At 37.3% G+C, this 27,369-nt stretch overlaps 1 protein-coding gene across 3 annotated transcripts in view; it reads right to left on the bottom strand.

Annotated features, from left to right (window-relative positions):
- Chrdl1 (chordin like 1) overlaps positions 1–27,369 on the bottom strand; it is a 107,332-nt gene that overhangs the window by 73,155 nt on the left and 6,808 nt on the right. For all 3 annotated transcript variants that reach the window (XM_029472938.2, XM_085837996.1, XM_021153494.2), the window contains exons 3-4: positions 10,111–10,223; positions 7,661–7,754 (exon numbers count right to left, since the gene is read on the bottom strand). In XM_029472938.2, the coding sequence (XP_029328798.1) occupies positions 7,661–7,754; positions 10,111–10,223 (207 nt within the window). The remainder of the gene's footprint in view (positions 1–7,660; positions 7,755–10,110; positions 10,224–27,369) is intronic.

Raw genomic sequence — 27,369 nt, 5'->3', positions numbered from 1 at the left:
TTCCTAATTAAATGATTGGTTATGCTGTGTCTTCACAGCAACAGAACAGTGACTAAAACGAGTAGTATGACCATGATGTTATTCATCCATAAAAAAAGTACTGAACCGTTGACACATACTATAACATAGCCCAAGATTTGAAAACATGCTAAGTGAAAGAAGCCATAAGTCAGTCCCCTTCCTGAATGAATTCATTACTGGGAACTCCAGAATACTCACAGCCACAGATTCATAAAGTAGATTAGTTCTTGATGGCAGCTGAGGGTTAGGGAGATGACAAGTAACTGTGTAATGTGTTTAAGGCTTCCCAACATTATAAATGTTCTTAATATTACTGAATTGCATGCTTTTGAATGATAATTTTTATGTTGTGTGAATTTTATTACAACATAAATAAATAAATAACTAAATAAATAAAATCCCTCTTATCTCCTTGCATTATTGTACAAACAAACAGAACTAAAAGGAGCAAAAGAGGCTTTCTTCTTTTGTTGCTATTAAAGCTGGAAGTCAAAGGCACAGCCATTTGATTAAATGTATGGGATGGGAGCAAAGAAACAAAATGCATGTAGTTAGTATTAAAATATGTAAAGATGGGTGCATAGTGGTCAAGGGATTTGTTCTCCTTCCTCTATAGTGTCAAAAGCCAAGGAGCCTATATCTACCTCATCTTACATAGTGCTTTCTGCTGGAGTATGGATTTATACAAAGTAAATCTGTATATATGTATGTTGAATAAGAGCTCCAGGGTTCTGGTTAGTACATCATGTTGTTCCAACAATAGGGTTGCAGATCCCTTTAGCTCCTTGGGTACTTTCTCTAGCTTCTCCATTGGGAGCCCTGTGATACATCCAATAGCTGACTGTGAACATCCACTCCTGTGTTTGCTAGGCCCCGGCATCGTCTCACAAGAGACAGCTATATTTGGGTCCTTTCAGCAAAATCTTGCTAGTGTATGCAATGGTGTCAGCGTTTAGAAGCTGATTATGGGACGGAATAACAGATTAGTGCAAAGGAGACATTTCCTTCATTTGTACATAAGATTTTGCACTACCAAGTGACAGAAATTCATTGCCAAATACATTGACTGAGTTGCACCAACAAGCCATGAAGGTCTATAATCTTGTTCCCAAACACTCTTCCTTTGTCTTGTCTCTGATTTGGTGACACATAATTTTTAAGGTGCTTATAATTGTGTGGGTTGTTCTCTTGTGCAGAACTTGGCAGCCTCAGACCTTCCTTATCCCCAATGTAGGACACTGTCACCATTTTATATGCTAAAGATTCTATTTTTGTAATATTGCTTAATTGAAAATGTAAGAAGCCCTTTAAGTTCCACTTGTATTTATTAGTATATTGCTTTATCAGTATTCCAGTTATAGATTTCATAACTCATGAGTTGTTTTCTCTAATCTTGATTTTTCTCAAATGCTCTGCAATTTTTCAATGTACAACTTGACAGAAACTGAAGTTTTTCAGAGTTACACTATTGTCTTATAGCAGAAATATCTGTGTTTGCAAGTTTATCCACAACTCAGCTATTGGTAAAAGACATGATATAGAGTTTCTAGCCTTCCCCTTACGAAAACAGTGCTTCACTAGGAAAGACTTATTGCCCCACCAGAAATTACAAAGATCAGGATTGAGGGAGGTAATACCACTATGTCTCTATCCCTAATAAAATCATGTCAAAGAGCCAAACTTCTTCACACCTAGCAGAAAGAAAACAGTGTGGATTAGGCAGCCAGTAACCAGATCAAATCAGCTATTTTGGCCATTTTATAACAACTCTTTAACAACCTAGGAATGCTGGAACACCTCCAAGGGAACACAAATTTATTAATTCTGAATAGCAAACTCTCATGGAATAAACATTAGGAATTCTTAGATAAAAAAATCATGGTTTAGGGTCCCGTTCAGTAAGTTCTTCTTTGAGTGACAAAAATTATGTATAAAAGCCAAGGGAAAGATTTTGTTCCCTATCCTTTCCTTACTACATTTTTACTCTAATAGAGAAGATAGGGAAATGCATTGCTACAGGCTTCTCAAGGACCACATACAGTCAGTCCTACTTAGGGATGAGGACAGGATCAATGACACCCATGACTCCTAGCGGTTTAAACTTTCCCCAGCCTTTGTGTAGCAGCAGCTTCTTTGGGCCAAGTAGAAGCCTGTGGTATGTGATCAAAAGAAGAAAACACTGATTATCTGTGCTTCATGGCAATCAGTATTTATTTTTTTTCTTTTTTACTGGAAATTCTGGAAAAGCAGTTTGCATACTCTGATATATATCTTTTGCAGGAGCTACAGGACACAGCCACACACAGGTAAGACCTTTGGGAAATTTGAGAGTAAATGGTCTCTAACAAAAGGTATGGGATCAACGAAACAACTGGAAATACACAATCCCTCTATCTTTTTTTTTTTTTTTTTTTTTTTTTTTGGTTTTTTGAGACAGGGTTTCTCTGTATTGCCCCGGCTGTCCTGGAACTCACTGGCTGGCCAGGCTGGCCTCGAACTCAGACATCCACCTGCCTCTGCCTCCCAAGTGCTGGGATTAAAGGCGTGTGCCACCACCACCTGGCTCCCTCTATCTTTTTTAAAGCATGACACTTAGAACCCTTCCTCTAAGCTTGCCATTACCAAAATGAGTGCTCCCTTGTACTTCACAGTGCTGTTTGCCATTATGGAAAAAATCACTGTCTAAGATATAGAGCTTATATGTTTTCAGTCTATGGAACTCATTTATTCTTATTCTTTCTCCCTCCCCTCTCTCTTTCTATCAATAAATATAGCTTTTAAGTATAATTTTCTTTTTAAAACTGGCATACAACAAAAGATGGCCTAGTTGGCCATCACTGGAAAGAGAGGCCCATTGGACACACAAACTTTATATGCCCCAGTACAGGGGAACACCAGGGCCAAAAAATGGGAATGGTGGGTAGGGAAGTGGGGGGGGAGGGTATGGGGGACTTTTGGGATAGCATTGGAAATGTAATTGAGGAAAATACATAATAAAAAATATTTTTAAAAAACTGGCATACAAAATAACAGATTTCCCTGTGTCATTTTCATACATAGTTTTGGTTGGACAACTTCCTTCTTAGTCCTCTCCCATATCATTTTGTCTCCTCCCCCACTTGCATCCTTGGTCCCAGTATTACTTCCCCTACTATTTTTTTTTAAATATTTATTTATTTATTATATGTAAGTACACTGTAGCTGTCTTCAGACACTCCAGAAGAGGGCGCCAGATCTCGTTACGGATGGTTGTGAGCCACCATGTGGTTGCTGGGATTTGAACTCTGGACCTTCGGAAGTGCAGTCGGGTGCTCTTACCCACTGAGCCATCTCACCAGCCCCCCCCTACTATTTTTATATCACATATATGGTATAACCATCCCCACTGCTCTCCCTAGAAGCCTCTCCTCCCCACTATCATGGGGCCATTTCTAGTTTTCATTCATCTATATTTACTTACATTATGTAGATATGCATATACAACATCAGTAGCTATGATACACATATGAAAGAGAAAATATGGCATTTAACTTTCTGAGTCTGGGTTACTTCACTCACTGTAGTATCTTTTGCTTCCATCAAGCGTCCTGCATACTCTACAATTTTGTTTTCCTTTATGTGTGAACAAAATTCCATTATATATATGTACCACTTTTCCATTATCATTTCTCCTGCAGATGGATGCATAGGTTGATTCTATTTCCTAGATATTGTGAATAGAGCAATAGAATATATGCCTAGAGATGGTATAGCTGGATTATATAGTAATTTTTAGTTGTGGTGCTTTTTCTTTGATCAAACATTTCTGTGGCTCTGAAGGCATGAGTTTCTTCATGCCTAATAATCACTGAAGTGAAAATAATATAGAGGTGCCATCAAATTTACTGTCCTGTCTCATAGGAGGAATATGACACTCCATCTTACATGGGTGGGATGTTTATTTCTAGAAATATTCAGTCAAGAGACTAAAATGTCTATATAGTAGAACTGAGATCAACAGCTACATAGCAAAACTTTTATCAAACCCATTCTTTTCTGTTATGGTTTAAACCATTTACTTTTGTTTTGTTTAATAGAAAGAAAAGTTAACTGCTTGCACTCTAGTCCGATATGGCAGAGGAGAACTCATGAAAAATCCCTTGGTTCTTCCCAAATGAAGAACAAGGATGATGTGAAACTAAATAAAATAAAATAAGAATTTAAATGTAAAAAAACCCCATAGGAATAAGGTAAAATAGTTTGTAGAATCAGATGTACAAGAGTACAGTAATTATTGAGTGCTAAATCAAGTGGTCAGCTGGCAACTGGAACAACATACAGATAGGTGACATTAGCTAAAGTAGAATTACAGTCTGAAAATGGCTTCTGTGTGAAGCTGGTATTAGGGTTTGGTATCCCTGAAAGGCTGGTAACATTAGTGAATATGTTGCACTATTAAGATGGAGAAGAACCTTTAGAAAAAGGGGCATTTCCTTGAAGGAAATAGCGAGACCTTGATCTCCCTCCCTCCCTTAGCTCTTTGCTTCTCTCTCTCTCTCTCTCTCTCTCTCTCTCTCTCTCTCTCTCTCTCTCTCTCTCTCTCAACTTCATATGACCAAAAGCAACACAGCCAAATGACCCCGTACTGAAACCTCAGAAAAGGTGAGCCAAAATAAATCATGTTTTTTTCCTTTTCAGTTAATTTGGGTTTTCCCACATTTATTGTCATAACAATACAAATGATTGACATGGCTGAGGGCCAAGGTCACATGTTTTACATCTAAAAAGGCTCTAATATAATCCTGCCCACACTGTGTTGTTCTCCTAAAATACACTGATTACCCAAGGTTGGCAGTTGTAGTTGAGGTCCTATTTCAAGAACATTATGAAATAATAACACTCTACATTGAAACAAAAGTTTCCATCAAGGTAGGAGGTACCAAGTACCAAAATCCTAGGTTAGAGCTAAATGTGCAAAAAGGACTGAAATAACCATTCATGAAGGAAAAAAGATCTTGTTCAAGATAAAATTTAAAGGAGAATAGCTTTTAAGCAATATCTAGAAAAATAAGAAAAATTCATAACTAAGAAAAGATTTCAAGAAACTACAGAAAGGCTAGAATTTACATCTGAAAAAACACAAATATTTCTACTTAGAATGTAGTATAAGAACATTTCAAATACTTAAAACAACAAAACAGAAAGAGAATCAACCCCAAGAAATTATAACCCAGATTTTAAAATAACATGTCAATATTTTTAAATATAGTTTGAAAACTTGGAAGAAAATAAGATAAGTAAACAAAACCTAACAGATTGTCCAAATAATATGTCTGAAAGGAATTTATAAACTAGAGAATAGAATTGATGAAGTATCATTGTGGGAAATATGTGCAATGAAAAAAGTAAAGGAGACATTAGGAGGCACAGAGGACAAATTAAATGAGGTGCAAATGTTTACATCAAAGACAGTTTTATAGCACCAGGAAGGCTGAGGCAGAAGGATTAGGAGTTTAAGGCTAGTGTGGGATATATGAAACTTTATCTCAAAAAATAAATGAAGAATGGGGGGAGGTGTTCCAACAATGAGAAACAAGATATAGGGATGATTATTTTTATAAAACTGATAAATGACAAACATATTTCTCAGTCCTTAGGCTGAAAAAAATCTGAATAACAATCATACTGTTGGGCACAGTGGCACTCACCTTTAACCCTAGTACTTGACAGGCACAGGCAGGAAGATCTTTATGACTTTGAGGCCAGCCTCGTCTACATAGTGAGTTAGTTGCAGGACAGCCAGGGTTATTTAGAAAAAATTTGTCAACAAACAGCAACAACAACAACAACAACAACAAAAAGGAATCATACCAAGAAGGCTAAGGAAATATAAATTATACATAAACACATCTCAATTTATTCATCAAAGTAAAAGAGGTAATCTTTCAAAATGAAGGAAATAAAAGGACCTACAACAGAACTATAATCAAATAGTTCAATTTTATCCATAAACAGAAGAAGCCAGGAAGCCATTTAGAAATAACTTCAAAGTTGCTGAGAGAAATTGAGCATCCTAAAATTTTATACCCAGCCAAATTAGCATTAGAGAATGGCAACAACCTCATAAATTTTGCATATAAGGGTTAGAGAATTTAGGAACAACTATTCACAGAAAGACTTTGCATAATGAAGAAGAAATATTAACTTTTTTAGATGCAAACTGCAAGAGCAAGGAAAGGAAAAACGGTTTCTATGCACTATAAAATTAGCTTTTCAAGTCATTTTTTTCACCTTTTATCCCTCTGGAATTTTTGAAATCAATTCTCTTGACATTTTCCTCTTCTGTTAGAATAACTGCTAGCCCCTATTTACCATTGTTTTGTTAATAATCGTTTTCTACCATTGACCCACAATTTATGAAGCTTTTGTTTAGATAAGTTCTTATGACATTAGACCACTTTGTGATATGCCTTGGAGATATTTTATAGTGATTTGATAGGCTATTTGGCATACTAAAGAAAGGATCAGAAATACTGTTCTCTCTCATTTACCAATGCTTCTTACAATCCAAGGAGAAGCAAATGAACAATTTCAAACCAGCATGCTTTTGTAGGAATTTACCCTGAAAACCAACTTTCAGATTGGTCATTTCCTCATGTCTTGATGCATATACTATCATCATCAACTTTCGATCTGCATGCGATATTTTGTCACGAGAAAATTAATGTCTTTGTTTATTGGAATGTATTTACTAGGACATGAGGGTGTACTTTATAGAGGAATATCAATAAAGCAATGGATTATTTATAAAGGAATTTACTTCTGTACGCAGTAAATCTAAAACCTGCAATTAATTTTGAAGAGTTCTCTGACTCCCTACAGTCTACTCAGGAACCTTCGTCTCATCGGTTTCCTTCCTCAGCACAATGAATAGAACTAGAGGGTAGCAAGGCTTTCACTTTGCAGATCTCAAGACTATTAGTGAATCTCTCCATGGTTCTAAGACTCTGGTGCAGGAACCAGGCCCTAGTCACATCAAAAGAAAGTGTAATTGAGGAGACCTCTACTTCAGGAAAACGCCCTTACCATACACTGAAATCAGGCTTCCTAACAACATTGTGAAAAGGTTTCTAGCTGGTTATCCCCAGACTTGCCCTTAACAATGTGTACCTAATAACAACTGTGTAGTGTGGAGGAGGTGACTGTTCGGCAGGCAGGCAGCTTTATACTGTCATAAACCTTACTGGTTCAGTTCCTTTGATTTATGAACTGCTCCTCATCATTTTGAAGCTATGCTCCGATGCAATTCCAGAACTAATTGTATAGGACACGTGCCACAACTCCCCTGTTACCTACTGCCCATGGCAGGAAGAGGCTGTTTATAGTTATAATTCATTTCTCCCCTTTCATTCCCTTTCAAATGATTAAAAGCCCAATGAAAATCTGTTACCGGGTACACAATAACATATTAGAACCTAGAATGCGTCCCATTTGGGCTATAAAGTGTATTTAGGGGGCCAGTTTAAGTTGTCTAAAATGTTCTAATTTTATTTCTGACTGGAAGTTTAACTTCTGGGGGAGTTTAGAAAGATTAGTTGGATCAGGCAAAGACAGAAAACAGAAAGTCACAGATTGGAGAAACAGAGGCAAACTGGATTACCTGGGCAGCGGGGGCAACACAGATGAGGAATATGCACGGGTGAAAGGCAATGAAGACTTGGACATCTGACACGGCTGCAAAGCACATTCCCATTCTGAAAAAGAGAAGGCAAAGGGAGTGAGAGAAAAAAATATGTCTTTCAAAGGTCACTGGGATTATGCCAGTTTGGGAAACAGTCATGCAGGGACTCACCCAGACAGTGAATAATGTATTCCCAAGAGTCTGAATGCAATCAGCTTTCTTTTTATTGTTTTTTTTTTTAATCCTTTTCCAACTCCTAGCACCTCTGCTGGGTTGATTGGAAGCATATCAGCACACCTTTTATGAGGCTGGGTTCAACGTAGACCCAGGTTTCAGGCCTCCTATATTGAATAATAAATATGGGAGACTTCCTCTGGCCTCCCATAGAACTCTCTGTGATATTTCTACCCTTCCCAGTTCTAGCTACATGGATTTTCCAAGAGCCTATTCTGATTTCATAACCACCTGCCTGATGCCATAGAAGAGAAAGGGTGGTGAGTAACAGGTCCCTCGAGAGCTGCTTCCCAGCCCTGTACAGAGACATCCCTGGCATGTGAGTCCTTGCATTCAGCTTTGCCTTGGTTCCTTAGGCTTCATGACTCCTCTCCTCATTTCCCTTTTCAGTCAACATTGGTTTCCGAGAACAAGCAAGAACTAGAAATTGAGCTGATCAGCTAGTATGTCTGGATGAGGCAACTTGGTCCCTGTATGACTTAGTGATACATGATCCCCAACTCTGACAGCTCTCACTCATTGCTAGAACAAAGAAAGCTTTGGAAATGCATTTTACATTTACATTTACATATCCCATCCATAATTCATCTGAAGGGAGGGTGACTTGCATCTGTCAGGCTGTTACAGGGTAAAGGGTGGTGAAGTGCACAGAGAAAGAATATGCCTAGTGTGTGAGCTGTTGGCATCGGGATCATGTTAACATTTTCACTGCCTTGTGGACTTCAAAGCCTCAGCCCCCAAGGGCTAGCTGTCCATCTCCAATGTACTGAGTCAAGAATCTGACAAAATAATGCCATACCAGGCAGTTAATCAGCCCCCAGATTCTCTATTTAATACAAGCCCTAGCCATTTAAAGAGGCAGGCTTCTTTTATGCAGACTGGAATCACCTTACTACAATTATTTTTTCTCATGTGCATTTTAGAATAAAGTTTTATAATACTGCATTTGGAAATAGTAGAGAGGCTCTTAATGCACCACATTCCTCAGGGCCAGGTAGTAGCATCTGAAGAAGAGCTTTCAGACGCACATCAGAAAGCATGGTTCCTGGTTGAGAAGAAAACTCAATCCTTAATGCTGTATACTGAATTTATTTCTACATTCTAGAGATGAATAAGAGCACTGATAACTGTAATGATAATGATGGCAGTACACATTAACATTGATTACTCATACATTGTTTTAGATGAATTAGTGTATTTAATTCTCAGCACAACATATGAAATAAGTAATATCATTATGTCTTGTTTTGAGACAGGTAGACTCAAATTCATAATCCTTTTGACTCGGCTTCCTGGATGCTGAAATCCACAGGCCTGCTACCTGACACTAAGCTATCCTGTTTGAAAGAGGAAATTGAAGGACCCTCACAGAGGTTATAGGTAAATTACCCAACATACCATGTACTATAGGTGGCTTCCTTTAGAATCTGAAAATTAGTCTACTGCAAAGTTAAAACTCCACAAGCCCTGGATACCTCCTGCTCTTATAATAGATGGAAGATGCCTTATACAAGATAAAAATTTGGAGAGTCCAAAGATCTGTTCAAATGGCAAAAAGAACAAGCTTCAATGACTGTCTGCTCTAGCTAGCCACAGAAAAGGAGTTACATGCAGCCTTAAGAAACTAGTTCATACTATGCATTCAGAATTCTCAGTTCTTAAAGACGATGATGAGGCTTTCCTTCCCAATAGGCTTAATGCTGTGGTTTCAATTCAAGGAAATAACCATGTTTGGAGATAATATTTGTTGCCACACCTGGGGTTGCTTCTACTATCATCTAGAAAAAAAAGATCAATTTTTCTACTATCTGATTCTCCTACTTTCTCCTATTATGTCCTATATAATTAGCCTAAAAGCTCATAGAAATTTATAGTAAATATTTACAGATCTTAAGGAAAACAAACCAAACTTTAACAGAAAATAAATCAGGAGAGATACTCTTTCCAATCTAGCCTCTATCCCCTGTGCCCCTTTCTTTAATGTGGACCTTGAATTTGCTATCTAATCAAGAATTTTTTTTATCACGTGTTACTGATTCTCCTACCTGTACCTCATGTGCCATGTCACCTGAGTGCTTAACAATATTTCTTATGACTGTAATCACCTAGGCTATCTGGCCAAATGAGCATTGATTAACCTCCCCATGTGCTAAGGAGTGAAGAAAGAAATCTCATGTCATAAAGCAATGTAGTACCTCTGAGCAGATGCAGTTCACACAGTAAACCAGTCCATATGGTTCCAGGTAGGGATGCCATTTCTCACCCACTCTATACTTCTTGTCTTGAAACACGCAATATGTCTCTGAGTCTATTATGGGCGAGGGCGGGGAGAGAAGAACACAGTGTTATAAAATACAGGCCAAGTTATGTAATTCAGACAATCCTGGGTTCTACCCATTGTACTTTGTACATCAAAGGAAGAGTCATTGCATTTGTAGAGCACTTACTGCTGGTTCAGTGTTTTGTGTATTTTTTCTTACCTCATTTTTGCAATAACTCATAAAGGGAATATGACTATCAATCTTATTTTATGAATAAAAGAAGTCAAGAGACATAGTACTAGCAGGCAGCTGAGATGATACTCAAACCCAGGTTGATCTGATAGTGGAGCTCTAAATCTTACTTACAGCTCTGTTATAATAGCAATACAAGAAAACCTATCACTGGCCTTTTGGTTTCTAAAAAGGACATACTTCCTTTCCAAAGGTAAAATAATGAACACTTTGCTTCCATTTAACATACAGATTTTCTTGAGCATGAACAATCTTCAGTTTGCTCAAATCGTAACTTCATTTTGTTGGAATATTTTTTATAGGGCTGGAGATATTCCTTAAAAGTTAAGAGTACTTCCTGTCTTCCAGAGAACCTGGATTCAATTCATTGCACCAATGTGCAGCATAAAAACATCCATAATGCCAGTTCCAGACAATCTGGTGTCTTTTTCTGGCCTCTGCAGGCAATAGCACAGATACAGACAAAATATCATATATATATATATATATATATATATATATTACATATATTTAATTTTATGAGTGTGGGTACTTTGCCTATATACATATCTGTTTACTACATGCGTGTCAGTGCCCATAGAAGCCAGAAAAGGGCATTGAATCTCCTGGAATTGGAGATATAGCTGTTTGTGTTAAGCCATGTTGAGGTTCTGAACAGAGTCTGTCTGGGTCTTTTGCAAGAGCAACAAGTGTTCTTAACTACCGAGTCATCTCTCTTGCCCCTAAAACTTTTTATAGTTAAAATTTGCATTACACTGCAGGATGTTTGAGCATATTCCATATTACTTGTCATGTAATACATGTATTTGTTATTTAAAAAGTAGACATTTATTGTTTATATTCAGTCCATCACATATTCTTGCATATATATATATATATATATATATATATATATATATATGGATATCTCTTGGATATATATATATATATATATATATATATATATATATATCTCCAAAGATTTCCACATCTCATTATAGAGATGCTCATCCACATACATTGTTTCTTTATTCATAATGGTCATAAATTGAATACACCCTAGACGTCCATCAACTAATGAAAAGAAAATAAAAATCTAGTACTTTACACAATGGAATATTATTCAGCTGTTAAGAAAAATGAAATTATGAAATTGCAGGTAAATTAATGGAGCTAGAACCAATAATCCTGAATGAGGCAACCTACACCCAGACAACACTGAATATTTTCTCTTATATGTGGAAGTTAGCATTCAAGCTTTATGTATATGTGCTTTATTTAGAATAACCGAAGTGATTTTGTGGTTAGTAAGGGACCTGGTGGTAGGAAAAAGGGGAAATAAAATATGGTGCTATAAAGGAAATGATGGGGAAACTGGAATAGACTAGAAGGACTATTATAGGGAGGGGGATGGGCGGGCAGGACTTTGAAGAGGGACAGTGAGTGCCTCATTGGGAGACAATGCCTCAACTAGACTTCTTATACTAACAAGTAAAGGCTTCAACACCAGGAATAGATTATACATTGTTGATTTGTTAGTCAAAGGAAAGCCATAGACCCTTGCAAACACCACAGACCAAGGCTACAGGTTGCTCGCCACAACTTGACAGTAAGGCCTTATTGCTGAAGACACCACACACCTATGTAATCCAACATAGAAAATACAAGTGGGTACCCAACGATAAGCATCATCCCTACTGACTAGTGTTCATGGTGCTGGAAAGTATTATGTGTGTTACCAGAGGAGAAAAATAATCATCAATATTACTCAGTTATGAATCATATGACCTACAAAACCAATTCACATGCAAGTAATACTGGTGTAAATTAAATCTAATAGGGTGTTAAAAGGATAATAATTTATGAGCAAGTGGAGCTTTATTGAAAATTGACAGCTAGTTCCTCTTTCATAGTTCAATCAATATAATTCACTATGTTTACTAATGGGGGGGGGGTGATGCACATATCATTTTTGCAATCGATGTAGAACCTGAGTTTGACAAAATGCTACATTCACCCATGGCTGAAACTCTTAGAAACCTGGGAAAAAAATCTTCAACCTTATACATGGTATCAAAGAACAAAAACAACAACAACAACAACAAAAATTTGGCTGACATTATACTCCCTTCATGGCAAAGGACTGATTTTTCCCCATTACTGAGAATTATATGATGATGTTGTCTGTTTTTATTTTCAATGTTAGCATGGGAAAGCAGGTCCAAAAAGTTTTATATATCACAAAGCAAAAATTAAAGTGTTTACAAAGTGTCATTGTTTTCTAAAAAGAAAACTCACCAATCTATTAAAATGTTATTATGAATGGTTAATAGAATTTAGCAAGATCGTAGGATTCAAGACCAACCATATTTACATATTCTATAATAAACAAAGAGAAACTGAAGTATGACTGGGTATGGCAGATCATTCCTTACACATGGGAAACAAAGGCAGGAGGGCTGAAGAGATTTCACTTCCAGCCCATAGTACAAATTGATACGCTGCCTCAAAAAAGATATGAAAGCAAATGAGTTCCAATTAGTACATACAGTGTTTACAATAGCTTCTCTCAAATATGAGCCTTTGGAAGTACACATCTAGAAAAACATAGGCAAAGTTTGCACCAAGAAAACCATAATGTAGAAAAAGAAAGCTATAATGCATTGCTAGGAGGGACCAATGAAGGCCTATAAGTCAGACACATTAATAATATTTGTAGGTTGGAAGATAAAGACATTTTAAGATGTCATTTCTCTCCAAAGCAGATAATAGCGTCCATGCAGAGGCAAGTGGATCCCTAGCAGTTCAAGGCCAATCTGGTCTACATAGTAAATTTGAGGCTAGCATGGACTTTATAGTAAAATATTGTCTCAAATAAAAAGACACAAGTATCAGCAGGATATTTTATCTTAAAAAGATGGGAACCTAATAATACATTTTTATTGAAAGTAAAAAAAGTAGAAGAACCAAAATAATTTTGAAAAAGAAAGATGTTATAGTTTTCAGTATATATAGTATCAGCTAAAGGTTAGGTAAACAAACTAACAGAATACCTAAATTGATTAAACAAAGATACAAAGTCAGTTCTATAAAGAAACAATAGTGTTTTAAACAAATTCAACAAACAAGATAGAGCCATTTAAGTACTCCTGTGCAATATTTAAAGTTAGCCTTTTGCCATTTCTAGTAACACATACAAAAATGAAGTTTAAAAAACATGCCCATAATCCCAGTAACAGAAAGGCTAATGCAGTGGGGGGGGTGTGGTGGGGGGATGCCCTGGCTTTAAGACCAGTGTAGGCAACATAGCAAGACCCTGTCTTAAGATGGGTAGGTACGAATGAAGAGGAATAATTAAAGAAGGAGAAGATATGATCTCAATATAGGCCATAGCAAAGATGTCGAAAACACACTGTAGAAAAGATAATATCTTCAACACATGGCGCTGGGAAATCTGTTGGTTCACATTCAGGAGAACAAAACTTGATCTGTATCTATCAGCCTGCACAAAAATGATTGACAAATGAATCAAAAACCTTAATGAGGAACCTCAAGTGATGAAACCGATGGAAGAAAGCATAGGCAGTTCCCTACATGATATAGGTGTAGGAAAGACAGAAAGAAAGTGAATCCAGACAGAAGATGAGGTGAGGAAGAACTGGGAGGAGTACATGGAGAAGGAACTGTAATCTGGATGGTGTTAAAAGACTCTATCTTCAGGGGCTGGTTCAATAGTTAAGAGCATTGGCTGCTCTTCCAGAGGTCCTGAGTTCAATTCCCAGCAACCACATGGTGGCTCACAGCCATCTTTAATGGTTTCTTCTTCCTCTCCTCTCCTCTCTCCTCTCCTCTCCTCTCCTCTCCTCTCCTCTCCTCTCCTCTCCTCTCCTCTCCTCTCCTCTCCTCTCCTCTCCTCTCCTCTCCTCTCCTCTCCTCCCCTCCCCTCCCCTCCCCTCCCCTCCCCTCCCCTCCCCTCCCCTCCCCTCCCCTCCCCTCCCCTCCCCTCCCCTCCCCTCCCCTCCCCTCCCCTCCCCTCCCCCTTTTGTTTTTCTCTTCTCTTCTTCTCTTCTCTTCTCTTCTCTTCTCTTCTCTTCTCTTCTCTTCTCTTCTCTTCTCTTCTCTTTGCTTCTCTTTTCTTGGATATTTTCTTTATTTACATTTCAAATGTTTTCCCCCTCCAGAAACCCCCTATCCCATCCCCCTTCCCTCTGCTTCTATGAGGGTGCTCCCCCCCACCCAGTCCCACCTCCCCACCCTGGCATTCCCCTACACTGGGGCATAGAGCCTTCACAGGACCAAGAGCCTCTCCTCCCACTGATGCCCTACAAGGCCATCCTCTGCTACATATGCGGTTGGAGCCATGAGTCCCTCTTTGGTTGGTGGTTTAGTTCCTGGGAGTTCCAGGGAGGGGGGTCTGGTTGGTTGATATTGTTGTTCTTCATAAGTGGTTGCGAACCCTTTCAGCTCCTTCAGTCCTTTCTCTAACTCTCCACTGGGGCCATCCAGAGACTGCCCCACTTGGGGATCCATCCCATATACAACCACCAAACCCAGACACTATTGCAGATGCCAAGAAGTGCTTGCTGACAGGAGCCTAATATAGCTGTATCCTGAGAGGCTCTATCAGAGCCTGACAAATACAGAGGCAGTTGCTCGCAGTCAACCATTGGACTGAGCACAGGGTCCCCAATGCACTCTTCTGACAGGCAGATTTATATGCAGATAGAGCACTCATATATTAAACAAATAAATAAAAGATTTTTAAAAATCTATTTTCAATAAAAGGGAAAAAGAAGGAATTATAGTAAAGAACAATAAAAAAGATAAACATGAAGCATTTGGGGTAATAGAGTCAGTTTATACCTTGATTACAGTGTTTTCTATGGACAGAATGCATTTCTAAAAATTGTTCTAAAAGAAGGAGACATTTTACCCCATGAAACTTGTATATTAGTTTTAAAAAAAGTAATAAAAACAACAGAAAAGAAAAAACTCACATGGAATATTTCAACCAGAAATTAAACTCTTTCTACTTTCTGATAATATCACTCCAAATTTTTCTTTTTAAAATGTGTTTTTATCTTTTAGAGCAATTTTAGGTTTAAAAATAATTAGCAGTAGGTACAAATCCTTTCCATCTACGTTTTCACTTGCTCATATTATTAACATCTTGCAATCTTGCATCAACTTGGTTCATTTTCCTGATGAACCAATGTTGAGTTGTTAATATTAACCGAAGTATATGTGCAGGATCTGAATTACAGTCCACTCTTTGTAACCTGCAGTGCCATGTTTTTCTTTTCTTTCTTTTTTTTTTTTTACAACTGGATGCTATATATTACAATAACAAATAGACATGCTTTACTGCCCTGAAATTCTCCTCTGCTCTGATTTTTATCTTTCTGTTGGACTTTTTCCTCACTCTATAGTTTTACCTTTTTCAGAATGTCACTGTGTTGGTAACATCAGATATATGACCTTTTAAAGTTAGCTTCATTCATTTGGCTATATGCATTTAAGGTTTCTACATGTGTTTTCATGGTATTATTAAATCGTTCACTTATTTTTATGATCATATATCTCAAACATCAATAATACATTTTATAGCTACACTTAAACTTGTTCAACTACTCCCCTACTAAGGGAAAACTTGGCTACTTTATTTTATTTTAGAAGTTGTGAATAAAAATTCCATAGCACTTGCATACAGGTCTTGGTGTAGACATACCTTTTCATCTCTGGTGAGATGATGCCGGGGCCTAGCAAACACAGGAGTGGATGCTCACAGTCAGCTATTGGATGTATCACAGGGCTCCCAATGGAGAAGCTAGAGAAAGTACCCAAGGAGCTAAAGGGATCTGCAACCCTATTGTTGGAACAACATGATGTACTAACCAGAACCCCGGAGCTTCTGTCTCTAGCTGCATATGTATCAAAAGATGGCCTAGTTGGCCATCACTGGAAAGAGAGGCCCATTGGACTTGCAAACTTTATATGCCCCAATATAGGAGAATGCCAGGGCCAAAAGAATGGGAATGGGTGGGTAGGGAAGTGGGGGGTGCTATGGGGGACTTTTGGGATAGCATTGGAAATGTAATTGAGGAAAATATGTAATAAAAATATTAAAAATTTAAAAAAAAGTATCAGTAACAAAACAGTTCCTGGGGCAGGTGGCAAGGTTATGTTTGGCTTTGAAAAAAAAAATGGTAAATTTCCTTTACCATTTTTGCAGGCCCACAGTGTTAGGGTCTCTGGCAATTTGACATAAGCTCATCAACTGAGAAGAGGTAATTTCAGTTCAGAAAATATCCCCATCAAATTGGCCAATAGACAACGCTGTGGGAGCATTTTCTTAATTGGCGATTGATGGAGAGGTACTCAGCACACTGTGGGCATGCCACAGGGAAGGTGGTCCTTGAAGTATAAGAAATGAAACAGACCAAATTGGGGAAAGCAAGCCAGCAAGCAGCATTCCTTCAGGTCCTCTACAGGAGTTACTGATCCCAGGTCCTTGGCCTGGTTGAGCTCAGTAATGAACTGTTACCTGGAAGCACAAGATGAAATAAACCTTTTCTTTCCCAGTTGCATTTGACCATGGTCTTAATCACCACAACAGAAACCTACCTAAGACAGAAACTGGTATGAGGATTGTGGCTTGTTGCTGTGACAGAACTATGTTGTTTTGTGAAGAATTATGAAAGATATTGGGATTTGGGGGGCTGGAAAACCCCTTGGGTCTTCAAAGCTTAATGGGAGTTCGGGTGATAAGAACATGGAATGAAATGCAGATGATGGAGATCTGGCTTGAGAAGTTTGAGGAGGAAGCAAAGACTATCAGGGCTAGTTTTTGCACCATTTTGAATTAAGAATCTGTGGTTCTGGTCAGCTGGAACAAAAGAATCATCTGTGATGAATAGGAGACTCCCCCACTGAAGAAAAGCCTTCACTAAAATGGGACAATTGATATTGGTTAGCTGGGTCTCAGAAATCAATTGTGATTAAGAAAAAACACCATCAATGAGGTGCTATCTTCTGACAGGATTTTTCTCTAGGTCAGCACAGAGAAACTATGGCACAGGGTGGCCACGGCTGCATCTCATGCTGGCAGTGAGGATTAGTAATGTCACATAGGAAATGCTGATTTTGAAGCCATAAATGGATCATGGGGAGCAGCTGAGGTTTGACACTGTATGGCAGGGATAGAGAGCAAGAAGAGAGGTTTGGAGAGACTATTAGAGAAGGTGCCTCAGTTGCAGTGGGGACTCTAGCATATTGTAGGTGCCAGTACAGTGTGACAACTGCCAAGGGCAGCGACTGTGACATAAAGACAGTCTGATCCTCTGAGGTGAATTATGTGTGCCACGGATGTCTTATCACAGCAACAGAAACAAAGCTAGTATGCCCCACCCAAAAATGAAAAAGTTTCTGTTCTTCCACATCTCAACAAGCACTTAATATCCTCAATGTTTGCCAATTCTAAAAAGAGCACAGCAATATCTTTAAAAATATCAATACAATGTATTTCTTCAAACAGGTTGTAAGTATGCATCCCTGTATAGCTTGTAACTCTATGCAGACCATGTTAGCCTTGAACTCAAACAGATCTGCCGGCCTCTGCCTCCCAACTGCTTGGATTGAGGGTATGAGACACCATGCTCAGTCACAAACATTTATTTTGTGCGTTTTCTTTTTAATTTAAGATTTATTTAAATATTTGATGTATATGAGTACACTGTCTTCAGACACACCAGAAGGGGGCATCAGATCCTATTACAGATGGTTGTGAGCCACCATGTGTTTGCTGGGAATTGAACTCAGGACCTCTGGAAGAGCCAGTGTTCTTAACTTCTGAGCCATTTCTCCAGCCCCTATTCTGTTATTTCCTTTATGGCAAGCAATTTGAACCTTTCTTCATTTGCCACCAGCATATCTTTCTTAGTGTATTTTGCCCACATATTAATTGGATTGTTCCTGTTCTTCTCGACTTCTAGAGTTGGCTGCATATTTTGACTACAAATGCATTGTAGAGACACAGATATTGCACCGTCATTCCATTCTGTACTAATGCTTTCCTCCCAGGAAAATATTTTACCCTAAAAGCAGTCCAACTTATCAATTTTTTTTCAGAACATGCTTTAGGAGCAGTGTCAAATGAACTGTTACCAAATATAATTTCTCCCAGACTTTCTGCTCTACTATCTTCTAGAACTTTTATGAAGGTCACATTTTATTTGTGAAAAGATAGCCTCTTTCAATACTGTTAGTTATTCAAGATCGCTTGCCTTTCATGTAAACTTACACATGAGGTTAGAACTGGTATCTGAGGCTATTGAGAACTATGTAAGATCCATGGCTCAATTAATTAACTTATTTACTCGGGATATATGAAGTCAATTGTTCAAACACTATCTATTGAAAAGACTATCCCCAATTTCATTTACAACTTTCCTTCTTTGTTGAAAGTTTCCTGACAAACAATGTTTGTGCGGTTCTATTTCTGGGCTTCCTGCTGTGTTTATTGATCTATTTATTGTTCCCTTAACCAGCTTATACAATAGGTCTTGAATCACATAATATCCGTTCCATGACATCATTACTTCTCAGTATTTTTTGTTGGTTTTTATCTTTTACTTTTTCATACAAACTTGACTCACAAAAAGATTTGTTATGATTTTTAATGCTATTGATTGACAGATTAAATTGTGAAAAACCAATACTAACAATCTTTAACACTTCAACCCAGTATCATGGACTCTCCAATTATTTATTTTGGTTTTAACATCATTAAAGCCTTATAATTTGCATTATATCCCATGATGAGAATATTGCTATGACATCGAATATTCTCCCATACTTTATGCCTAGGAACAATAATCTATATCAAAATATAGTTTAACCTTAACATAAACCAATTCCCTATTTGGCCAATTCCACTCTTGCCATTTCTAGTTTTTAAAGTTTTATGAGAAAACTTCCTACACTGCTTGTTTTCTTAATATAATTTCTAAGAAGCAGAGTTCTTGGGTCAAAAGTTTGGCATATTTTTAAATTCTTGACCTATATTGCCAAACGTTCTCCCAGAAAGGCTATATTAAACTTTGTCCCTACTATCAGTTGGTAAAAATGACCAGCAACGGATAGCCTAACATCTTCGAATGCTGGCAATTCTATAGGGAATAATGAACCTAGTATTTTGTTTGAATTATCAGTAAGATTTAGTATGTATTAATTTTAAGTAATCATTTTTTTGTTTTTTATGGGATTGCCATTTTCCCCTAACAATTTACACTAAAGTATATTTCCTGAGTAAGAATGTGTATTCAGGAGCATGCTTTCACTGAAAGGACACAGGAAACCAAAAAAATATATAGTTTTCAGGCATAATATGTGTGGTTTTTAGGCAAGTCTCGAAATACAACTTTCTTATACAGACACAACTTAGAAATATTTCAGTAATCCCATATTCTGTAAATATTGAGAAATGGTCATGAATTTTACAATACCTATATCTAAATGAGGCATATTTCCCCACCTTCTTGTTAGTGACAAGAAAATAACTATTTTGTTAATAAATTTAGTCACACTGACAACCAAGTGATTTACATTCTACATATAAAACTTACTTCACCGTTTCAGAAATAACTGGCATACCTGAAAACAAATTCATGAACATGACGCCTTTAAGGAGCATTATTAGTTTTGTACAGCAATATGTATTTGGGGCTACATTGCTTGAAAGCACTTAGAAGCCATGGTTTACATAAAAATACGCCCTGTATTATTGTTCTCTCAGGTGGCTTAGTGTACTGTATGATTGATATCAGATCTACCTGTTTAAAATATCAAGTTAGCTGAATTTTTGCTACCAGCTGTGATCTGTATGATTTATCTCTGTCTTACTTGATAAACAAATGGGATAACAGAAAATTAAGACCTTTGGAATATTGAACAAGCACTAAAATAAAATAAGTTACCCAAATATGAGTCCTAAATGAATTACACATTAAAATAATCTTATATTCCAAATGGGTCGCTGAGATGGCCCAGTGGGGAAAGGCACCTGCTGCTAAGCCTAATGACCAGAGATCAATCCTATGATGTGCATGATGGAAAAACAGGCTTCTAGGAGTGTGATTCTGGCTTCCGTTTATGCCAAGCCACAGCACAAATTAAAAAAAAAAATACATGTAAAGATGTAACATTCAAAAATACATAGATGGCAATGCTTCAATTTGAACTTCTGTGTCTATATAGGCAACAAAACAAAGTTTAGAACAGTGCTCTGGAGCTAAAGCAATCTTGTTTGGAAAACAAAATTTACCCAAAATTTAAGTTCCCTTTTTCTTTTCTTAAATCTAAAAATCATAAGCTACAATTTGCTAAACGCATGAAACTCAAGAAGAACTTTGCCCCTTCTAGAACTGGGAACAAAACAAAACACCCATGGAAGGAGTTACAGAGACAAAGTTTGGAGCTGTGACGAAAGGATGGACCATCTAGAGACTGCCATATCCGGGGATCCATCCCATAATCAGCTTCCAAACGCTGACACCATTGCATACACTAGCAAGATTTTGCTGAAAGAACCCAGATATAGCTGTCTCTTGTGAGACTATGCTGGGGCCTAGCAAACACAGAAGTGGATGCTCACAGTTAGCTATTGGATGTATCACAGGGCCCCCAATGGAGGAGCTAGAGAAAATACCCAAGGAGCTAAAGGGATCTGCAACCCTATAGGTGGAACAACATTATGAACTAACCAGTAGCCCGGAGCTCTTGACTCTAGCTGCATATGTATCAGAAGATGGCCTAGTAGGCCATCACTGGAAAGAGAGACTTGCAAACTTTATATGCCCCAGTACAGGGGAACGCCAGGGCCAAAAAGTGGGAGTGGGGGGGGAGGGGCGTAGGGGGGGAGGGTATGGGGGACTTTTGGGATAGCATTGGAAATGTAAATGAGGAAAATACCTAATTAAAAAAAATCTAAAAATCATTATCCCATATGCTCACATCTCATGGAAACCACATTATACTGCCTTCCAAACTGCATTATTTAGGAATGCAGAAACCTTACTCAAAACACCACTGCTGACAGAAAACCAATCCTAATGCAAATATAATGGTATTACATCACATATGCTGGTCTTATATCAATGATATATTTAGCTTATTATGCCAATGAGATCCTTAATGATGCAGAAGATAGGGAGCAGGGCCAGGCAAGGAACTAAACTAACATTGGTGCTATTAAATAATGTTCCAAAAATCATTGACATTTATATTTTTCAAGCATATAATAAAATTAAACATAAGAGTCATTAAGAAATATTTTAACATTTCTCAAAAATCTAGGGGTTTTCACAATTATAAACGTTTCTTTATGGGCACACTGAACCATTATCAACTTCCCAAACTAATGTAAATTTAATTTCAACATATGCTTGTAAGTTTGGACTTTAAATAGTTTTGACATTACCCAGGAAAGAATTTAATGAGCTACAATGTATAATCAAACACACCTAAAAACCCAGTATATCTTCTTGGATAAGAAGCACCAATGAGCTGATTTTGTTGAAATGAAGATGTTACACTAATCTCTGTGAAGAAGTAAAGTATAGCAATCCAGAGGCAATAAATATCTGAGAGACATGCACTGGAGAACTTATGACTGACTGCTAACCACTGGTATCTGAGAGTCCCAAAAGAATTCAACTACATGTGAAATGGACCTTCAACCTGCATCATTATAGTTATTTTTCAAATAGCTCAGCTGGCCTTAATTGGAAGTAGAAATGCCTGCTACTTTAATGACCCCTGTTAATAGGATGCAATACAGAATGTAAACAGCCAGAGACACACATCTGTGTCATCAGTGCTCTGCACTTCTCCCAAGATTAGGTCAAAGGGTCAATAAGGCTCCCCCTAGTCCAAAACCAAGATGACATTCCCATGAACTGTGTTTGATAACAGCTCTTACTGTAGACACATCACTATGTCAGCATTACAATAATATTTATTCTACTATAACACATACGGTCAGTGAAAAAGCAAAAATGAATCTTTGCTCTGAGTTATGTGGAGTGAACATACCAAGTAAACAAATTCCTTTTTATTAATTTCTTTTAAAAGCTCCTAGAACAGCAAAGGGGGAAAGAAAAGCATAAGAATTTTCCCTCTGTTCATTTATCAAAGTTGAAGCATAATATTGGAAGGGCAACATTCAGTAATTACATAACTTGTGTCTTATTTCCTTCACATGACGTTTTAGAGTTGAAGTTTCTCTCCCATCCCCTCCGGACTTTAAGACCTCATTTTCAGTTGTCAAAAACAGTGAGAAAGGAAATCTAGGAAGAAGTTAAATTTCTCATCCCATGTTATGGCTTATTTCCTCATCCTGAAATTAAATAAATATCTCAATCATATTTGCTAGATCATTTGCCCCAAACTAATTTAAACACACACACACACACACACACACACACACACACACACACACACACACACCTCTGCACAGAAAACACCTTATCCATGAAAAGTATTGCACATATATTATTGCCCTCTCTTTATTTGCTTTGTGGCTAATTTGCTTCTCTACTAGTAGGTACTCAAATGCACTAGGAAGACAGGGATCGATAGTAAAAAGACGGTTGACACTATTGGCTAAGATGAGAACAGGAGATATGCCATGAAAGTTCAATTCATCATGTCTTTCTATCTCTGATTAGCATGGATAACTGAGAGTGGATGGTATTCTCATTAGTCTTTCTATGAGGCCATGGGGAGATCCTTTTACAAAAAGGCTACTTGGCTGGTGAAACTTGACCTGAAATTTTTTTCTGGCTAAAAATCTGTTCCATGTCATATGGCATAGGACTATGGCCAAAAATCCAAGTTCTTATTTAAAAAAAATAAATAAAACAAAAAACTTTCCTATCAGCACCTCAACATCACAAATTTTAGCTGAAGGAGAGAGACCCGTTTGACTGGGGATGTTTCCTGTTTGATCAAGAGTACAAGATGGGCTCTTGAATATTTCACAACAGAATCAAATTTATCTCTCATGCAAACATAAAGTCCCTAACTTTCACTTTGGACAGCATGAGGATATATGTTCAATATTGGTACATTTCAGAGATAACAAATGTGAACTGACATAGCAAGTACTGATTCAAATTGGTTTCAAAACAGCATTTCACTTGATATATCTGTATGTATTGCTGAACTTAGAAAAAAGACTATGAGTAGCTGTAATAAGTACCTATGATTATCCATAGATCTTAAGATTACTGTTGTTTTTCTTAAATGTTTATTTATTTTCTGTATGTTTACCAATGGGAATCTGTTCTTATACAAGAAAAACAACTATGCTAATGTGAAAGTTTCTTTGGATGCCTGACAGCTGTTACTAGTCTAATAGGCACATTAAATATCTATTACTTGATCATTATATTATACTGTATGCCAATTAATTAATGTAACTAAATGTTAAAGTCCATGGAGCATGTGTTATCATCATTATTGAAAGACTTTTTTTTGTTGTTACTTAATTTCTGCCCTATTCTTTTACAGATAGTTAACTCAAAAATTACCACAGAGTTTCTCTTTATCTTATGAGTCTAAGCTTATAGCTGTTCTCTTTATGTCATACTGAATAATATGCTTTATTTGAGCAGTGCATGATCAACACAGCTTAGGTAGTAGGTGGGAAAAGGGGATACTCTATAGGTACAATTGCTACTTTTTAATAAAACCAAAGTTTTCTCTTTTTATTTCTTCAGAAGATACACACCAAATTGAAAGTAAAAGTGCTATCATCTACCGAACTACATCCTAACTGTAGCTACTTTTTCTTATTTAGATGGTCTATGATTTATTTCATCTTTTAAAAACATTATTTTCTAGCTAGTCTTTTCATGTTAAACCTGTCTCCAATGTTTGTGGATGTAGTCAGGCTATAAATCTTAAATGAATAAAATCTTCTTCAGCATGACCTCCTGATAGGATTAAAAGTCCAAGTGCTTTATGCAAAATACACAAAATTGAAGTCTTGGTTTCTCTTGTCTCTTTCTCATAGTCAGTACTCTCATGTTCAGTACTCTGTCCAGAATGTAATACTTCTTCCCAGGAACATATTTTTAACATTTCAGAATTTTTATTTGGCTCAATTAGGTACCTGAATATTTTTCATCTTAGCCTATCTTTTGAAGATTCAAATTCTACTTTTATTTGTGTCTATATCTTTGTTTGTGTGTGATTGTATATGGTGTTTGTATGTAGTGTATGTGTGTGTGTGTGTTCATACTCATGTTTGTGCACAGTCATGCGTATACATGGAAGTCAAAGGAATACACTTAGTGTCTCACTCAATAACTGTTGTATTCCTTTGAGACACAGTCTTTTATTGAATCTAGAGTTTGATTGGTGGCCATCAAGTCTTGGCATACTCCTGTCTTTGTCTCCCACATTGCTAAGAGCACATATTTTTACACTGGTTAATAAGGATTCAAACTCAAATCCTCATTCTTGTTTAGCAGTCTTCTTCCTGTGCTATTTCCCAGCCCCAGTCTCAGTCTTTTTTTGTTGTTACTGTTGCTGTAGTGGTTTAGGCGATGGAATTCAGGGCCTTATACCTTCTGGGTAATTGCTTTACCTCTGAATTCTATCCCTAGTCTTTTGTCCATTAAGTCTCAAAGTGCACATTGCCTCTCTTAAGGAAATGTTACAAAGGTCTTTACTCATTCACTTAGATCATCACTTATATATTAAGTTGCTGCCACATGTAAAAGACTGGGCTTGAATTCAAGAAAATGAACTGGCTTCAAAGAATTTCCAGAGCCAAATTGGTACAGTGAAGACAATATTGTATTTGGAGATCTGTGCTTTTGTTCTGACTCTGGCTGGCATTTACAGTGATCTGTCTATGCACCAAGTCATTTGATGCCATTTTGTTTCAATTTTTCATCTCAAACTTAGTGGATCATGTAACTTGGCTTTGTAAAAATATTTCTGTAATGGCTACCATTTATTAAAAAGCTAATCTTCTCCCAGCCAATATGCAAATGATTGTGTTGTTTCTGATAACTGATTTTGACTGCCAGCTTGATAGGATTTAGAAATACTTTAGAAACAAACCACTGGACATGCTGATGGGCTCTTCTAGATTAGTTTAACTGATGTGGGAAGAACTAGCCTGAGGACAGCACCTTTCCATGGGCTCTAGTCCCTATCTGAATGAACAGGAGAAAGGGTACTGAGTAGCAGTATTTGTCTCTCTGCTTCCTGACCACAGACAAAATGTGATCAGCTGCCTCAATTCCTGCAGCAATGCTGTTCTGGGCATGATGAAACATACTCTCAAACTGAGCCAAAATCAATGTTTCTTTCCCTAAACTTGTTTTTCTGCCAGTTTTTTTTTTTTTCTCACAGGAATGAGGAAAATTAATCCAATGGTGATCACTATTTCTTCCATTGTATGAATGGAAAACAGTAAGTATACTAGTGGTTTTCAACCTTCCTAATGCTGCGACCCTTCAATATAGTTCTTATGCTGTAGTGACTCGAACCATTAAATTATTTCATTGCCACTTCATAACTGTAATTTTGCTACTGTTATGAATCATAAAGTAAGTATGTGATATACAGGATATCTGATAAATGACCCTTGTGAAAGGGTCATTTGATTTCCAAAGGGGTCACAGCACACAGGTTGAGAACCACTGACCTAGAGGGTAATATTCCCCATAAGATAGTTGTAGAACTAAGGGTTGAATCTAGACTAATTCCAAAGTCACCATGTTCCCGTATTTAAAACAATCAGAACTTACTTTTAAAAATATTAAGCTGTCTAACTGAGGTTAAGATTGTGCTTAGCCCAGGTTGTCCTTAAACTCACAATCCTCTGTTTCCTGAAAGCTGAAATTACAGATATGCATACCAAGACAAAGTTATCTGATTTTATGGTATTCTCTTCCTCTCTTCTTCTTCCACCTAGATAAACTTTAATATGTATACTCTCTTTAGTGGTTTTTACTATTTAATAATCATGTGAAATTCCAAGGCGATCTTAGAAAAGTGCTTTTTTGTCTGGCTTTCACCAGAAATGTAGCAGATGCCTGTACAGCCACAAATTACTAAGCTTCCTTTTTCTTCTCTTACTATGCTGGTGGCTCGCCTTTCCTGAGAATTCTAGACTCCCACTTTATTTAATCCAAACATAAATGTTTGCAAGCTTTAGATTTGAAGAGAAAAAAATGAGTGAGAATATATTCTCTCAGGGATCCAGTTTACTTTTATAGAGCACGAATGGATCCATTCGACACAGTTTTGTCTCCAGCAGCTCTGCCAGACTTAGTATAGTCTGGTTCATTAGAAACATATAATAAAATATTCTTCACAATTCAGTTCTTCAACTTCACTTTGATCAATACTTCATTACCTAAGTAGGATCTGCCAAAAGGGGCAAACTTGTCAGCCCATTTGTCCCATATTTGCATGAATATTATGCTGTGAATGTTACGCTCCTTTGAACTTCAAAAGAACTTCCTGGCCTCATTGACTACAACTTTAACAACAGAGAATAATGGAGTTATAGAAAGATCCTTTCCTGGCTAAGGACCTCAAACTTTGCTGATGCTGGACAGTAGCAAACTTTTACATAAGCAACAAATGGCTCATTCATCCACTGCAGTGCACTATCAGTATTTCCTGGTGTCCTTAGCCTGTCTTCCTGCTTGTGAAAGCGACTACAACTATGGCTAATTAGCCAGCAGCAAGTGGCCTTCAACACTCCTTGTGAACAGAGTTTTCTGCATACGAAGCATTCTTCCTAAAACTCTTCCACAGCAATCTCCACAGCAGTTGAGAAAAGATCTCTTTCACCATAAGGGTACCTCCCTCACTTCCTACCAGGGGTGTCCAGATAGGAGATCATGCTCCTGGACTTCAGATAAATCTATTCTAACC

This window comes from Mus caroli, unplaced genomic scaffold (assembly GCF_978045245.1).
Source record: "Mus caroli unplaced genomic scaffold, Mus_caroli_1 scaffold_5, whole genome shotgun sequence".
NCBI lineage: Eukaryota > Metazoa > Chordata > Mammalia > Rodentia > Muridae > Mus > Mus caroli.
This window is presented reverse-complemented; position numbering and strand designations above follow the sequence as displayed.